The sequence below is a fragment of the Saccopteryx bilineata genome, chromosome 5 (genome assembly GCF_036850765.1).
Source record: "Saccopteryx bilineata isolate mSacBil1 chromosome 5, mSacBil1_pri_phased_curated, whole genome shotgun sequence".
Classification (NCBI taxonomy): domain Eukaryota; kingdom Metazoa; phylum Chordata; class Mammalia; order Chiroptera; family Emballonuridae; genus Saccopteryx; species Saccopteryx bilineata.
The window spans coordinates 239,187,561-239,206,316 of record NC_089494.1 but is presented as its reverse complement, the minus strand read 5'-3'; the positions used below and the strand labels follow the sequence as shown (position 1 = coordinate 239,206,316).

At 45.1% G+C, this 18,756-nt stretch overlaps 1 protein-coding gene across 1 annotated transcript in view; it reads left to right on the top strand.

Annotated features, from left to right (window-relative positions):
• Positions 1-17,790, top strand: part of NWD2 (NACHT and WD repeat domain containing 2) — a 193,156-nt gene extending 175,366 nt beyond the window's left edge. The window contains exons 6-7 of the mRNA XM_066232506.1: positions 6,322-6,911; positions 11,693-17,790. Coding sequence (XP_066088603.1) covers positions 6,322-6,911; positions 11,693-15,625 — 4,523 coding nt within the window. The 3' untranslated portion in view covers positions 15,626-17,790. The remainder of the gene's footprint in view (positions 1-6,321; positions 6,912-11,692) is intronic.
• The last annotated feature ends 966 nt before the right edge of the window (positions 17,791-18,756 follow it).

The window sequence follows — 18,756 nt, the reverse complement described above, 5'->3', positions numbered from 1 at the left end:
GGGTTACTCGGTCTGCTGAAGGCCCGCGGTCAAGGCACATATGAGAAAGCAATCAATGAACAACTAGGAAGTCACAACGCACAACAAAAAACTAATGATTGATGCTTCTTATCTGTCTCCATTCCTGTCTGTCTGTCCCTGTCTATCCCTCTGACTCTCTCTGTCTCTGTAAAAAAATAAAAATTAAAAAAAATAAATTGAAAATAATCCTCCCTTTAAAAACAAACAAACAAACAAACAAACAAACATGCTGTGTTAGGAAAAAAGTAAAACCCAGAGTAAAAACTTTCTTAATAAGAGACACCAGTTTGGGTAAAGTATTCTCTCATTTAGAAACATAAAGCTCAAGTGTTCAAATATTTCATCACCAAATACTTTCTCCTAATTTTCTCCACAGTAAAGAACTCTGTTCACATGGGTATGTAGGAAGATAAATAGTATCATACTGTGTAGTATAAACTACTACAGGTGGTTTGTTTTCTGCTTGGGGTTACATCCTTAAAGATATACATGCTCAGAACAATTTTATTTTACATTTCAAACTTATTTTATAAGACCATGTCTGCACAATGAAAATTGTTAGAGAAGTACCCACTCTTAGAAATGGATATACAGAGACCCTGGAACAATGTGACGTTAGGGGTGCCGACTACCCTGTGTAGTTAAAAATCAAGAATAACTTGATACCTCAAACACTTAACTACTATAGCCTACTGTTGACCGGAAGCTCTAACAATAGCATAAATACCCGATTAACCAATATTTTGTCTGTTATATGTATTATATACTGTATTCTTACAAAAAGTAAGCTAGAAAAAGATGTTAATAAAATCATAAAGATAAGAAAATACATTTACAGTGTTGTGTGTGTTTACTGAAAAAACCCACCTATAAGTGGATCCACGTAGTTCAAACCCAGGTTGTTCAAGGGTCAGCTGTAGTATATTTTGTAGTTTCAGAAATCTTGAAAATATGAATACTAGATAGAATCTGGAAAGGTGTACTATTTATATTTAAATGTAATTTTCTCATCACTTCTAGTTTTACCTTTTTAAATAACAGGAGAGGAAGAGAAATAAATTAGACTTCAAAATGTACCCTACGGCGAACATCAAAGTTGAGTGGTGTTAGGGATAATAGACTAATGTATCATGAGTGACAGCTGCCAGGGTTGGGCATCTCCTAAAGCTATCTTTGCCAGATGCTGTGACTGGTTCAAGTTTAGGAGATTGAGAAAAGTACTGTATAGTATTCTAGTAAGGAGGGGAGAAGTTTATAATATTTATAGACAAGTTAATATCAGAAATTAGTCATAAAAATCTCCTAAAATCATGAGGATGCACTTTGTTCTAAAAATAACTCTACAGAGTTGACTTAGTCACTGATGACTCGCTTATTCAGGTTTATTTATTAAGTCTGTACCATCAATTAGGCACTTAAATATAGCCTCTTTTTTCCTCCTGAGCCACCTTAGATGGGCTCTACCAACTTGCTTTGTCTGTCTCTTTTTATGTTGTATTTATTATCAGCACTCCTGGTTGACACTCTCTTTCCCTAGAGGTGATAGCCATGTCAGTTTACAGTTGACTTGTTTTCTGGGAGTCAGAGGTAACAGTGCGTCTCTCTGATTATCATACATTATGTATAGATATTATAGTTTGGCCACTTTTTCCACTTTCTTTCTCTTCATAATACATAGAATGTAGCACGCAGCTAATCCAGCGTGCCCTGTAGCATTTTACACAGATGCTTGGGAAAGACATTGCCCAAGGCTGCTCTGTGCCGGAGCTCAGAAAGTCGAGATTTCTTGCATCTTTCCTAGTCTACACTTTAAGAAGTTCCTACTTGCCTATAAAAAGAAGATTAGATATTTGTGGTATAGCCTCCTTTAACTGGCCTCCTTAACCAAGCGCTTGATTATAACTTTTTGTAAAACAAACCAATGCAAATGACACAACCCACTCAACACTGGTGGGTATAAACATGTTTTTTTACTTAAGTCACAAATTTTGATCAATTAGTATTGTAAGATATTTTTCCCCACTGAGGAAGAAGGAAGGGCGTAGCCACGAAGTGTGGATAAGCTAAAGCTTTATTTAGTACAGCGTATCCTGCCCCACGAGGTTCTCTGGTCCGGGGGACAGGGGCCAGAGAAGTCACATGGATGAAACCGCGTAGGGGATATTTAAAGGGTTGTCTAGGGTGGAGGCGAGTTGATATGACGTGGTGAAATCTCACTGGCTGGCAGATAGTCGCTCTTTTCCAAAGGACTTCTGGGAAGTTTCTTTTGGCGCACATGGGTGTGGGAGTCCCAGCCGAAGTTCCTGGGTCTGGTTCCTCATGTGGCCTTCCCCCATTGCCCACCGACCTTCCATTCTGACCTTTTATATTAGATAGGGGTGCCGCTGTTTGGCTACTTCCTGCTGGTTAGGGGCGTTGTGGGGAAGTGAGGTCGGAAGGTGGTGGTTTTGAGGGGAGTCGGGAGGAACATCTGTTTGACCGCGATTCAAGAAACTTCACGGATGAGGTCCTATAAGGATTTTTTTTAAAAAGGAGCAATAGGAGGATCTGCAGGGTCCAGCCTTTTGGTGAGCCGGAGATGGGTAGGGCCCAGTGGTTCTGACTGCCAGCGGTCCTGCATGGGGGCAAGCTTGAGGCGAGAGACATGGTTAGAAATGAGGGTAGTATTGATTATGGGGGAGCCCTTGGTAGTGAGGAATGGTAGGAGTAAGTGGGAAGATGCTGTCAGCTGGATAGTGGCTTCAAGACTGTGTAGAATGTCCCGACCCAGGAGGGTACAGGGCACGATGGCATGACTAAGAAGGAGTGCAAAAAGGGGATTCTGTCCAAACTGCAAGTCAGGGGTGGTGTGCGAAGGAGAAAAGAAGGGGTCCCATCCATTCCCATAACCGAGACCTTTGAGGGAACCAGAGGTCCAGAGTGTGATGGCAAAACAGAGAAGGTAGCCCCCGTGTCCACAAGAAATGAGATGGACTTACCCGCTCTTGCAGCATTACCCTGGGTTTGGCGTGGGTGATGGGAGTCTTTAAGTCCGGGTCGCATCAGTCATGCTTGAGGTCGAGGAGTTGGACCAGTGGGCCCGCCTGGCTAGTTTGACCTCCCATTTGGGTGGCTTGTCCTCCACGTAGAGGTGCTGAGGAAAAGCCTGTGGCCCAAAGGGGCAGTCGCTCCACCAGTGACCGGGCTGCTTGCAGTTGGGGCAGGGGCACCGTCGGGACCAGTGACCGTCCTTGCCACATTTAAAGCCAGCTGCTGGTGGGGATCCTCTTTGCAGCCCAGACTTGGGTCGGGCGCCTCCTGTGTCGTGCCTCTGTTGCTCTGCTGGTCTCAGGGCTGCCGCAAGAGCCTGGTTTGGAGCATTACTTTCAGCTGCATGCGGGTCTGGCGAACAGCCTCACCCTTTTTTTTTTTACTAGCCACGACCATTAAAAACTTTAAATGCCATGTTCACAGGTCTCGGTTAGGGGTTTGGGGGTTGAGAATAAGAAGAGGGGGGCTCTTGGGGAGCCCGCACCCAGATCATCTGGAAAAGCTGGAGCCAGAGGCAGGACAGGGCCAGGCCTTCCTGCAAGAAAATCAGGGTTGAGCCATGGGGTCATGAGCCCTGCAAACCAGTGTGAGGGCCAATGCCTGGTGGAGGATGGGTTTAAGAACACAGTGGAGAAGGGGGGGGGGCCTGGCCAGCAGGGGAGGAGAAAGAGAGACTGGTATTTTCAGGTGAATGAGAAACAGGATCCTGTGAAGGGAGGGTAGGGGGCTCTCAGAGGGAAGAGACTTGAGCAGAAGAGGTCCACAGAGGGACCAGAGAGGGGTCCCGAGAGGGGTGCCCCTGGGGGTCAGGCAGGAGGGGGAAAGAGTTGGGGGTCGGGCGGAGGAGGAAAGAACAGGAGCAGAAGGTTTAGGTGAGGTTTCTCTGGCCAAAAAGGGCCTGCGCCAGGAAGCAGGTGGCACAGAGATTAGGACGGGAGCACAAATACTAAAAGCCCTGAATGTAAGGGATCTCCAACCAGTTCCCAGTTTTTTTGGCGATAGTTAAATTGGTGAGGATGTTAAAACCAAAAGTCCCTTCAGGAGGCCACCTGGTCTGGTTATCCAGTGGGTTCTGTGGCCTGGCCACAGCAGAGAAGAAGAATAGTTTCTTCTTCTTTAGGGAGAGAGAGATTTCGGACAAGGCACTCCAGGAGTGTTTTTGGATCAGGTTTAGATTCCTGTGCTTCTATGGCCACCCTCAGTCCTCAGAGTGGTCAGAGATGAGAATTGGCATCTCGCAACTCAAGCTCTGGCCACCAGACAGTTAGGTAAACTGGATGTGCCCGGGACATCTCCACGGGCACACATGCACTCGGAACAGAAAAGAGGTCCCTGACGCAGCTGCGATTATGGAGAGGGAGTCTCAGCGGAAAGAACTGAGGGGAGGCTGGAGGCAGAGGACTTACCGCACCATGTGCCAAAGTGGGTGGGAGGTCAGAGATCCTGGTTCTTCCTCGGAAGGGAAGGGGAGAGGAGCAGCCCCAGTGGCTTCAACTCCTCCCGGGTTTCGGCACCAAATGTAAGGTATTTTTCGCCACCTAGGAAGAAGGAAGGGCGTAGCCACAAAGTGTGGATAAGCAAAAGTTTTATTTAGTACAGCGTATCCTGCCCGACGAGGTTCCCTGGGCCAGGGGCCAGGGGCCAGAGAAATTGCATGGATGAAACCACGTGGGGGATATTTAAAGGGTCGTCTAGGGTGGAGGCGAGTTGATATGATGTGACGAAATCTCACTGGCTGGCAGACAGTCGCTCTGTTCCAAAGGACTTCTGGGAAGTTTCTTTTGGCATGTATGGATATGGGCAGCTCCAGCGGAAGTTCCCGGGTATGGTTCCTCACGTGACCTTCCCCCATTGCCCATTGACCTTACAAGTATCATCAGTGAAGAAATATTACCATGGGAGCCCCACTAAAAGGCATCATTTTAAAATAAAATTCCTACCTTTCTTAATAGTTTCTTTATAGAATACATATCTGTTTTAGGTTTTGCTTGATGTTGGTGTCGTGGCCAGCACATTGAAATGTTTGCAGCTTACGACTAGCCCTATTATTCAGAGCTTTAACCCCACCCCAGGCCTCCATCAGATCTCAGCACAGCGGTCACCTCCTTTAGAAGTCCTTCCCCGACCACTCCAAGTAGATTAGGACACCCCCCCCACACACACACACACACAATTGTTTGCTGTCATTGCACCATATTATTCTCCTTCCTGGATCTGAAAACAACCAGGATACATTTACATGTGGGATTCTGGGACTCATGGCCACTGTCCTCTACTGGATTGGAAGCTCCACAAAGGGTTTTTTTTTCTCTCAGCACTATCTGTTTTCTTTCTCTCACCACTACATCCCGAGCAACCAGCAGCATGCCTGGCACATAGTAGGTGCTCAGTAAGATCAACAGGAGGAATGAAAGCAAAGGGGGAGGGAGAGAAGGAAGAAGGAATGGAGGGCAGGCAGCCAGCTTTAGAAGACAGCTTGTCTTACAGCTCATTTCCATTGGTTTATTTCTTTCATTCATTTTTATTTTTCTTCCCTAAAATCATGCACAAGTGATGTTTTTATCATGACAGATCCAGTTTTAAATGTTCCTGTGGGGACGTGAGTGATGTATAATTTACATTAACTTGTATGTAAGTATGTGTATTGCAAGCCAGAACATGGTTTATCTTCGAAGAAATAACATACTAACTCATTTTTCTGTACCTGTCCTGATGGATATAATGGGATTGAACAGTGATGTGGATAATTCAGATGGATTAGAAGTCAGAACATGATCATATTTTAAACGCACTTTTATATTTACGTGTATCTGTCTGGGGTACACTGCACCTGCAACAAAATGAAGCCACGTGGAAAGGGGAGGCTGACCAGGAAGCAGTAAACTAGATCCGTCCTTTGGCCTCTTACTCATTCTTCTCTGGCCCCCGCTGATCCCTGCCCCACACTCTTAGAACCCTGAAGTCCGAGAGGAGATCTAAGGAGTAACTGAAATATAAACTTGGTATGTTTGCTCTCTTGTGCTTATGTTCAGTCTCTCCTTCCAACTGGGGGAGGAATTAAAGACTTTTTTAAAAAAACCATTGTTCTGGGTTGCAGGCTGTGTAGGAAAACCCAAATAGGAAATTAGGGAATTAAGAAACTATTCTATATACAACTCTGCTCCAACCTCTAAGTACAATAGCCTAGCCCTGGGACGTGAGAGTGAAGAGCTGGGGGCATGTGTGTCGCTTCTCTGTTTCAGGCAATAAACTTGTCTTGCTCTCTTTCAGCTATAGAGGACGAGTTTGACTTCGCCCTGGGAAAGCAAACTCCAGCATTCCTAAAGAAGTGCGTCTGCTATATTAGGAAAATTGCTAACATCGAGCGTTTCGTGAAAATCCCAGAGATGGGAAAATACGTAGATATAACTGGAACAGAACCCAGGATTGTTCGGGACCCAGAAGCCCAAGAGAAGCTGATAAAACTCAGGGATGAATTTATTCCTACCATTGTTGCATCATCTAATCTCAGAGTATACACATCCGTGACTCATTGTGACATGAAACTAGGCTACTCCCAGGAAATAGAAAATCATTACATAGAAGGACTTGGTAAACAATTTTATGAGGATATGATTGATATAATTCAGGCAACGGTTCAACAGAATTTCGACACTGAAACTGACACACTCTACGACGAAATTCTCCAGCATTCGTCATTATGTAAAACATATGCCTCTTTCTACGAGTACAGATGCGAATCTCTAAACATAGTCCATAAATACATTCTTCCCAGCAAGACTGGGCACATCAACCCACTTATTATATACGGCGGACCGTGCACTGGGAAGACACTTCTGCTAGCGGAAGTAGCAAAGAAGGTAAAAGCCTCTTCTTTTACGCGTATGTTTGTGAAAACTTTTAATTTTGGTACAAGATAAATTGATCGGATTCATTTCCGTTGTCTGTGTTTACTCTTTGAATTATAATTAGTCTCTCCAGATGGACACGTTGGTGTTTCTCTTTTGCTGGTAGAAGATATATTGAAAGAGTAAGGCTCATGGGGTGCAATGATAAGACAGCTTTATTTTTTTCTCTCATTGGGGCCAGCCTTCATTAGAATGCAAACTAGTGCGGTTCTCACAATGCTTCTTATCCCTCAGCAAGACAAGCCCTCCAGTTGCTTCTGGACATGAAAGTCTCAGTTCAGCAATTAGTATTTCTAGTCTAAGACGGTAATTAAAATCTCAGTCTACGTTTCTCTCCCCCAGCTGCGGCTTACCATCATCAGCAAGGTATCTGCAGTGGTAGATAGGGACATGGCCGTCTTTCCTTTTTCCACATAGCACTCCTTCCCTGATTCCAAACCCCAACCTCACTGATGACCCCTCGAGGGCTGTGGTTAGAGGATGTAGGAAAGGTAAGGTGGCCAGAAATTCTTACCTGGCCAGTACTGCTCTGAACTGGGCTCTGCACTTTCTGGTCTTGGCAGGTGTTTAAAGCTGCTTCCTGCCTCTTCGGAGACCCTCTCATGGTTTCCCCGAGTTTCTTCCCCTCCCACTTCCCTTGTCCTTGCTAAGCATCTCTTTGCTACAGTTCCGTAGACACAGAGGAATGCATTTTTTTCTAGGTTGTCACTTCCTTGGCTCCTAGATATTCAGCAACGCACTTCTAGTGTCTTGCTACCAAGATCCTCTCCAGAGCCCAACAAACTCCCTTAGGACAGGACCTGGGAAAAACAGAACCAGTAAAAAACATGTCAGCTCACTCTTTCCAGTGGCTCACATCTGGTACATGGGAGACACCCACGCATTTCTTTTCCCCTGAGAAATTCCAGCTCCGTCACAGCCTCTCCTCATCACTCCTCCATCCCAGCAGCTAGCCGGCCTCAGCCACTCCACCTCCACATTTCTCAGGTGTCATCAGACACAGGTGGCCATGTCCCCAAGCTCTAGGGGACACCTGTAAGTGGTCCATTTCCCTAGCTAGAAATGAGGCATTGGGCATCTCTCAGCCCTCCCCTTTGGGAGTAGGGTGGTGATACAAAAAAACCCACAGCACTCTAATCTCCAGCCTCTTTTGGCCTCTCAGATCTCTTTTTTCAGGCTGGAGGTGAGTGGTCCACTAGAGTTAGCAGAACTGGTTCTCACACTCCCTTTCAAGTCCTGCATGAACGTCTGGAGCCTCACCCTCAAATGTGGTATCTTTTGACTTCTCACCTCAGTCTAAACTGGACTAAACTAGTTTCATTTCAACCTTCTCTTACATTGACATCAAAGTCTAATAGTTTCCATCATCCTGTTGTTATTTCAAATATGTGTGTCATTCTCCCTATGGTGACTTCATTTCTTTTCTTTTCTTTTTTTTCCTTTTACTGATTTAGTGAGAGAGGAAAGGAGAGAGAGAGAAAGACAGGACCATCAATCTGTTCCTGTAGTGCCCTGATCAGGGATCAAACAGACAACCTCTGCACTTTGGGATGATGCTCTAGCAGTCTAGCTAATTGAGCTATCTGGCCAGGGCAGGGGACTCCCTTAAGACCAAAGCTTTAACTTCATGAACATTATCATAATCTATCATGTGCTACACAATCTCAAGTAAGTCATCTTAAAGACAAGAATAGGGATGGTTGTACTGTACCTTATGCAAGGTATAGGTTCCAATATAAACTCACAGGTGAAAATCGGGTAATCAAATTTACTCCTAAAAAGTCCTATACACACACACACACACCATATATATATATATATATATATATATATATATATATATATATATATATAGAGAGAGAGAGAGAGAGAGAGAGAGAGAGAGAGAGAGAGAAAGAGAAGCATCAACTCATTGTTCCACTTAGTTATGCCATTTATTGCTTCTCATATGTGCCCTGACCGGGGCTCGAACCGGCAACCTTGGCACTCTGGGGCAGTACTCTATCTACTGCGCCACCAGCCAGGGCACCACTTTACCATTTCTTCATGTGCTAAGCCCAGCTGCTGTATTTCTTCTTGTGTTAATTGATACAGCATGAACACTAGATAAAGTGGCTGGCTTACATTTAGGGGACACATTGCATCCAAATGCATGTGTACACATGTGTGCATGTATGTCTTTGAACAATAATTTGTATGTGAATCTTCAAACTGTAAAATTATTCCAAATAAGCAAAATAATAGCATTGTGAGGGGCACATGGGAGCTGAAATGAAGCGGGGAAAACAGCCACAGATTCACGGACGCCGTTTCACACTCCCTCGGGGGCCTGTTTCCTTGTGGAGGGGGGAGGGGAAAGTGGTCTGAGGGCAGAGGCAAACTTCATGGTGGGCGCACCGGGCACGTGCCTGGGCCCTGAATTCTGAAGGGCCCCGCAAAACCCCAACTTTATACTTTTTTCAAAGGACATCAAGTTTAAGGGGCCGAATATTTTCTCCTGCGCCCACATCCTCAACAAACCTTAACCCGCCTCCGTTGGAGGGGCAGATATTGTTGGATTTGGCTGAGTTGAATGTGCGTGTGATGCAACGCCACGTGCTCTATCTAGCATAGAAGGTAAAGGGTCACAGGGGGTGTGCCGATAGGCCGGAATACATAAGCACTCCAAGGGGGCAGTGTGGCGATGGTCAGGTTGATCAGCTGGAAAGGACCCTCTGAGCTCATGCTGTTCAGGATGTTGTGTCCAACTACCAGAGTGTGTCTAGTCAGAGTCCAGGACTCTGGTCCCCAAAAGAGCCTCATCTCTTTCCAGGACCTCTGCTCTACCTCTTTCCTGGGCACCTCTGCTCCCACCACCATCACCAACAACAACCTGTGCTCTCTGTGACTTTGTGTCCCTGTGAGGATGCAGACAGACAGCTCATGTTAGTCTCACCGTTATCTCCGATGTACCCACATTTCCATGGACACGAGCTCAGGATCTGAGGGCTACTCTCTACAGATACCGCACATTCAGCAACACGGGTTTGGGAGGAGAGAAGATGGTGCATATGATCATCATAAGCAACCCGCGGGAACCATGAATTAGGTTGTCTCTGATTTGCCAACAAAGGCAGCTGTTGGTTGGTAGGATTACCTCCTCTGGATCAGCATCAAAGGTTGGGGCTAAACAACAACAGTGAATGCTTATTTGCCCTAATAGCTCATTCTGAAACTGACAGTGATATATCTCCTCTAAACCAATTTATACTCTACCCCGAATTAGCTCTTTTTTTTTGTACTTTTCTGAAGCTGGAAACGGGGAGAGACAGTCAGACAGACTCCCGCATGCGCCCGACCAGGATTCACCCGGCACGCCCCGACGCTCTGCCCACCAGGGGGCGATGCTCTGCCCCTCCGGGGCGTCGCTCTGCCACGACCAGAGCCATTCTAGCGCCTGGGGCAGAGGCCAAGGAGCCATCCCCAGCGCCTGGGCCATCTTTGCTCCAATGGAGCCTCGCTGTGGGAGGGGAAGAGAGAGACAGAGAGGAAGGAGAGGGGGAGGGGTGGAGAAGCAGATGGGCGCTTCTCCTGTGTGCCCTGGCCGGGAATCGAACCCGGGACCTCTGCACGCCAGGCCGATGCTCTACCACTGAGCCAACCGGCCAGGGCCGCGAATTAGCTCTTGAGGAACAAAGTTTCATAAACTTCCTAATACTTTCTTTTCTACAGAGTATCCTTGGTGAATTGCAATGATTACTAAAAGACATTATTTCTCTAAAAATATACTTTGGATTATTTTATACGTTGATCATGTCCCTTTTTGTTCTTGCCTGTCCAAACAGAAATGTTTTATCACATATTTTATCCCTTAACTCTACATTTGAGAGAGAGAGTGCACACATACTAGAATGAAAGTCAAATTAATTTCTTCAACTTTGTCAGTAACCATTTAACTCTGAGCAAGTATCCAGCCTGCACTGCAGTCTTCACTTCTGTTAAGTAATACTGTAATTCCCATGTTCCCTACAGAGAGATAATGTAAGAAAGATAACTCCTTATGTATATAGCAAATAGTTATAAAGCACACATTTAGCAAAAGTTTTTTAACCAGCTTTATATAGATTTTTATGACAGTGATAAATATATATAATCATAATGATGACCCTATAGCATCATGATATAGTAAAATGTCTCTGAAACATAAAAGATTATATTCAGTATCATTTTAGTACTATTTTTATTGCATTCTAATTAACTAGAAATTTTTTCAGCCATATATGGTATTACGTGATCCAATAATGAAAATATTTGATTCAATATAATGTATAAATTGTTATTTAATTTATTCACCAAACAAATACTTACCGAGTACCTAATATGTGCCAACAACCATTCTAGGAAATGGGATTCACTGTTTAAAAAATGACTGTACTAGATACTCAGATTTACTGTTTATGAAATACTTTGTAACTTAGAATACGAGCTAAATGTTGCCTTTTTGGTTGAATATCACTACTGTCACTATTTTATTACCTTTAGTAGAGTAACCCTGAGGGTCTCGCCTATAGATTTTAGTGGATAAACTTTGTGACAGCTCTTTGACTTTATCAGAAGGTTTTTCCTCTCCTGGTCTAAACTACTTTCCGTATGGCCAGGGCTACCAGAAGTCTGACCTCTGGAGAGAAGAGATGCTGTAGTCTATGCCCACATGAATATATATTACCATTCTAAACATTACCTTTATATTTTAGGCTTATGGCTGGCTACATGAAGACACAGGACCAGAATCTGACCCAGTGATAGTTGTCCGATTTCTAGGAAGCACAAACATGAGTACTGACCTCAAGACTCTCCTGCTGAGCGTTTGTGAACAATTGGCAATTAACTACCGGTGTCTAGTTCAAAGCTACCCTAAGAAGATTCACGACCTCCGAGACTTATTTATAAACCTTTTGAATGAGTCTTCATTGCAGAGACCTCTAGTGATAATATTCGACGCCCTGGAGCAGCTCTCAGAAAGTGACGAGGCCAGGAAGCTCTGGTGGCTCCCTGCTCACCTTCCCCGCTTCGTACGGATGGTCCTCTCCACACTGCCCAACAAACACGGGATCCTGCAGAAGCTAAGGTGCCTTATCCACGAAGAAAACAATTACATCGAGCTGATTCCCCGGGACAGGAAGATGTGCAGCCAGGTCCTCAAACACCAGCTGCTGCGAGTCAAAAGGAAGGTCACGTCGGGCCAGCAGATTTATGTAAACAATGCACTCTCCAAGTGCACACTGCCCATGTTTGTGAACCTGACCTTCAGGGAGGTGAGACATTGGCGATCCCACAAAGATGTCGATGAATCTTCCCTTTGTGTCACCGTCCATGAAAGTATTGAGCAGCTCTTCTGGTCCTTGGAGAAGAAGTGTGGTCAGAAGCTGGTGTCCAGGGCTCTCGGTTACATCACCATGGCCAAAATGGGTTTGAGTGAAATGGAACTGGAGGACGTGTTGGCTCTAGACAACCGTGTTATGAATGAGCTCAACGAGAACAGCAGGCCCAGCAATCCCCTGAGGGTACCTTACCTGTACATCGCGAGGCTCAAAGAGGGTCTCGGTGGATACTTAATAGAAAGGCACGTGAAGAATGTCACCCTCCTGGTCTGGGCCAACAGACACCTGCAGCTCATAGCCCAGAAGCTGTATCTGAAGGATGACAGTGACTTACATGAAATGCACACCATCCTGGCAGATTATTTCCTGGGGGTCTGGTCCGGGGGCAGGCGGAAGGCTTTTTGCCTCGAAGACCCCTACTTGAATGGCTGCCTCGACTTGGACAGCGGAAGCCTGCTGGAGGAAGAAAAGCACTTCATGGAACAGGCTTCTTTTGACAGACAAGCCCCGGACCAGCCCTGGGTTTTCCAGTGTAATCCGTTGGAGCCGGACATCTTTTTCGTCAATCACCGGAAGATGTCTGAGCTCCTGTACCACCTGACAAGGTGTGGGAAGAACGATGACTTGCTTTACGGCATCATCATGAACTTCAGCTGGCTCTACACCATGATCAAAATCGGCCAGTTCGATAAAGTGCTTTCAGACATCGAGCTGGCGTACAGCTACTCGCAAGAGAAGGAGCTGAAGTTCCTGGCCAGCACCCTCCGCAGCATCAGAAACAAGGTCACTGCGTTTCCCGGCTCCCTTTCAGCGGAGCTGCAGCAAAGACTGCTGCCTGTCGTAAGTTCCCTGCCCAAGCTGAGACACCTTCTTCTGGAGTGTGACAAGGACGGGCCCAAATACTGCTCCATTGTGCCGCTGCATTCGTCCATGGATGTGACGTATAGCCCAGAGCGTCTGCCCTTGTCATCTAGTCACCTGCATGTCACTGAGATCCTGCCTACCTGCAACCCCAGTACTGTCCTCACAGCTTTAGAAAATGGTTCTATCAGCACATGGGATGTGGAATCTCGCCAACTACTCAGGCAAATCACAACAGCCCAGTCCGTCATCCTGGGCATGAAACTCAGCAGTGACGAAAAGTACCTTGTGGTGGCTACGACAAATAACACCTTGTTGATTTATGACAATGTGAACTCTTGTCTCCTGTCTGAAGTGGAAATCAAAGGGACCAAGCATGGCAGTGGGTCCACCTACATCAATGGGTTTACCCTGTCTGTCAACCATGCCCTCGCATGGCTTGAAGCCAGCAAAGACGTCACTGTCATCGATCTGCTCTATGGATGGCCCCTTTACCAGTTCCACTGCTGGTACGAGGTGACGTGTGTCCAGTGCTCTCTGGATGGAATATACGCTTTCTGTGGACAGTACCTAAACACCACCACCATTTTTCATTTAGGGAGTGGAGAAAAGTTATGTACAGTGACATCTGAATTTTCAGGTGGGTTTGTGAAGTTTCTTCTTATCTTGGACACGGCTCGAGAAATGGTCATGGTAGACAGTGAGGGGAGCCTTTCTGTTTGGAATACTGAGGACATTTCCAGCCCCCAGCTGACCGATGACTTTGACTGCCGGAGAGAAGACAGCGAGGTGGTCAGCATTGAACTGTCGGAGGACCAGAGTGCAATTCTGATCTGTAAAGCCCTCAGCATTGAGCTCTTAGATACCGGCCTGTGGAAGGTGGCTGAGAAGTTCAGAGCTAAGCACAACGAACGCTTCGTATCTGCCGTGCTGTCCAAAAACGGAGACTGCATCATCGCGACCATGGAGAATACCTCCGCCGTGTTCTTCTGGAGGCGGGACACAGGGCAGTGCATGGCCAGCTTACAGGAAATCTCAGGTACCATAGTGAAGCTGGTGAAATCCAGTCACCACAATATGCTGCTCTCTTTATCCACCAGTGGCGTTCTGTCTATTTGGGACATAGATATAATCACAGCCATGTCCAACATAGATAAGACTGGAAAAGCCATCCAAAGTCTGGTGTTACCTGCGAGAGGGGAAATCATCTACTCCCTCGATGGCTCCGACTGTGTTCATAAGTGGAACTTCAGTAGTGGGTTCATTGAAGCAGTCTTCAAACACGAAGGAATAGTGGAACACTGCGTGCTGACATCCTCCGGAGACATCATGGTGACATCAGATGACAAAAGCAGCCAGTACGTCTGGCACACCAACAGTGGGGAAAACCTCTTCCGAATTAACGGGCAGAGAATATCTCAGCTGCTGATTACACACAATGACCAGTTTGTGGTCTCCCTCTGCGAGGAAAACGCCTCCAGGGTCTGGAGACTGGCCACAGGCCACAGGGTCTGCAACATTCTGACCGCACTGCAGAATGCCTTCATAACCTCTGCCAATACCTTCGTGGTGGGGATGACCCAAAGCAAAGTGCTGGCGGTCAGTCTGTGGACGGGGAGTATCACCAAGAAGTTTTGCTGCGAGGATGGCATCACCATCGTGAATTTTAAACTGATCCCCGACTGTCCTGACATCATCGTGTTTATCACATCAGCCGAGACAGTGAATATCTGGAGCCTGACGGATGAAGTGATCTGTCGCCGTGTGCAGCTTCCGAACAACTTCCTGAAAACCTTAGAGGATTTTGAAATTTCTCCCAATGGAAAGTTAGGCATCATATCCCGGGGAGATGAAAATATCAATGTGCTCGATTTACACAGTGGTAAATTACGGGTGGTTCACGCTGCTGGGGTCATCTGGCGGCAAAGGTTGTCTAGAGACGGTCGCTACCTGGTCTACATTTGTTTCCGGAGCGGGGAGGAAGAGGATGAAAACGGGGCGATATCCAGTTTAATTGTCATGAGACTGGCCGACGGCAAAAATATCGGTGCTTGTTCCCTTTACAAAACACCAACTTTTCTCGCCCTGTCCCAGAGGCACCTGCACATCATCGTGGGGTTTGACGATGGGAGCATAGGGATCTACACGGTGGTGGATCGCGTAGATGCTGCCCTGAAAATTAAAATCGCCACTTCAAACAGCAGACAGATATTCAACAGTGCGACACAGACAGCCAGGCCAAAGTGTCATAGCTACTGTTTCAAAGTGTCCGTGGACTGCTTATGGAGAGAATCTACTGAGGTCTTTGCAAGAGACAGCCCCATCACGGTGAGTGACTCCACTGAGCCGAACGAGGCGACCCCCTCCAAGAAACACAATTCCTGCTATGACCGGATGTGCTCTGCCCTAGAGCCCAGGGGCCACAGCTATGCTCCTGACAACTGACCAAAAAAGTTTAGCTTGCTCCACAGAAATACACAACGCCCGTACAAAAGTGTGGGGGTGGGGGTAGTATCTTCTGTGTCCCAAATAAACGACTCATTTCTTAAAAGACAAGAAAGATGCTGGAGTTCCCATGTTAATTATTAACATGCTCATGAAATGTACAGAAATGTTAAATTGGTTTTAGGTTTGCTTTTTTTTGTTTAACTTTATCCGGGAACAAAGTCTTGTGACTTTTCTAGAGGCTTTGTAGAAATCATATTTATATGGCTACATCAACGGGGGGGGTGTTAAAAGTAGTTTTAAAATTGTGGGGAACGAAGCGACACACGTCATCCCATTGATCCAGATGAGAGAGGCCAGAGAGACCATTGGGGCTGTAAGCAGTTTTATAGAAATAGGTTGAAATAGTGAACACAAAGAGTTGTTTGACTTCAAGTGATTGTGTGGCCATAAGTAAACACAGCCTTAATCTCTCCTTATATTTTACAATCCTGACAACTGTGTAAACCCAGTCCGCAGATGGAAGGCCTAATGGTGCAAAATCGTGTGACAAAAAAAATGACCAGATGTGCTCCCAGTTTCCCAAGAGAAAGGACGTGAAAGGTGAGGCCGCAGACTGGACTGGGACAAGAACTACCTACCACTGTCATAGGGCTACTGGACACGGAGAGTCAGTCTTCATGAAAATACACTTGTGGCCATGCGTGCCAGGGATTCTGTAGAACGGAACATAAGCTTTTTTAAAACTATTTCCTGGGCTGCAAAAGAACACATTTAATAAGAACCCACTATCTTTTCATGTCTTTTTGCAATGCCTACTCATGCTGAGTGTAAAGGCTTACAGAAAGGGCATTGCAGATTTGGTCCGAACACCTGTTCATTTCTATCACTGTACTAACAAAAGTCTGCGTTGTTCAGTCGGTTGTATGGAAGCATAAATTATTTCCCAAATCCCTGCAGTAAATCTTAAATAGAAGGAAAGCTTTCTCGACATGCCATCTACGGAACACTGATGACATTTGCCTTACTCTCATTCCTCCTCTTTCCTGTGTAAAACGCAGACAGATGACCAAATACTCTGGGACAAACTGAATATGCCTGTCTTTGTGCTAAAATATTCCGTGAATCTTTAGGGGTGTCCAAGGGTTCTTTAATGTCCCTGTTTGTAATCACTTTCTTACTTCTACACACTGTACGTATGCTTCTTTATCTGTCACCCTTTCCGCTTGAGGACTCTTCGGAGACTTTTCTAGTCTTCTTTTCAAAGCAGAAGCTGTGAAATATATTAAATCTTTTATTAAAAAAAAGAAAAGAAAAAGAAACTAAACTTATTTAAAAGAAAATATTACATCCCGAAAGGGGAAAGTCATTTTTCTTCACATGGCATGTCCTTGGATAACTTTCTGAAGGGTGTCAGTCGTGGTGGTTTGCTTTTACTTGGGGTGGCAGTTGTGACGTAAGTAGGTGGAATAATGAATGAGGAACTGAGTCGCGTTGGGTCCAGCTCTGCCATGAACTCATCCCATCTCCGTAGACAGACTGTTAACCTCCCTGCTGTATTGTTTTTGTCATGTGCAAAATAAAAGTCATTGTAGTATCTGCTATAGCCCTCCCAGGGATGTTGGAGAGCGATGTCAGAAAAAAAATATACAGTGACATCTTGATTATTGAAGCTAATGGGAGAGACAAAGTGATCAAACCTATTGGGTATCTAAGTCAACTGCATTTCACTTTGGAAAGAGATGTAATTCAGACAGGAACACCCCACTCCATGTTGAAAGTCTTTTTTTCAGTAGGTTCCTTCTGGTCTGGCTACAGTCAGAAAGGTGGGAGCCCAGAGAAGCCCAGCCCGCATACAGATCACCTGGAATTTATCGTATGAGTCAGGCCACACATCTTATTCCTGTTATTATCGGTTGGATGGCCATTCCACACATTTCTAAGAAATAAATGCGTAGATGGATTAAATGTAGTGTGTGAATGTTGTATGTAACAGCCAATAGAGTTTAACAAGTGACTTGAATGATTTTTCCTAACTTGTTTGCAACTGATAGCTCATATTGAATGTTTTTATGTAAACTTTGTATTGTTGGGGAGAATTACCCAATCAGAGATTATATTTTCATAAATGTTACATTTAGTTAAATTTTGTTACAGAGTTGTTACACTAGGAAATTATTTCAGTCTTCAAATAATATACAGTCTTGTGTATGTAGTGTTTGTATGAATAAAAGATAAACTATGTTGATTTGTGTGGTGTTTGTTTTTCTCCCAACTTAGGCAGATGTAGTTAAAGATTGAGAGTAATAATAATAATAATAATGTGTTCATGTTTAATGTACACCAGGCACTATTTTTGGAGTTTTGTATGTACTAAGCCATGTAATCTTCACAACAGCTTTATGAGTTAGGTACTGGTAGTATTCTAAATTTACAGATGAAGAAACCTTGAAACACAGGTACAGGGAGAACAGCTAAATAGGACAGCAGTTGGGCCTAGAGAATTCAATGTCTTTTTTGTCAACTTTCTCAAAGCACATAAAAATACAGCATTGAGTATACAGTAGGCACTTTCTGATAATGACTTGTAAGATAGTTTCTAACTGCCTGACCAGGCAGTGGCGCAGTGGATAGAGCATCAGACTGGTATGCAGAGGACCCAGGTTCAAGACCCCAAGGTCACTAGCTTGAGCGTGGGCTCATCTGGTGTGAGCAAAGCTCACCAGCTTAGACCCAAGGTCGCTGGCTCGAGCAAGGGGTTAGTTGGTCTGCTGTAGCCCCACGGTCAAGGCACATATGAGAAAGCAATCAATGAACAACTAAGGTGTCGCAATGAAAAACTAGAGATTGATGCTTCTCATCTCTCTCCGTTCCTGTCTGTCTGTCCCTATCTATCCCTCTCTCTGACTCTCTCTCTGTCTCTGTTAAAAAAAAAAAAAAGAGAGAGAGAGAGAGATAGTGTCTAACTTTCAGACTAAAGACCAGGCTAGGCTCTGAAGATCGTGGGTGGTCTTTGCAAAACCTCAGGATTTTCAGGTATACCACAATAGTTGATATACTATTCATTTAGCAAATATTTATTTGGACATGCATTTTGACAAGAATACAAAGGTTAATAAAATAGCTTGTGC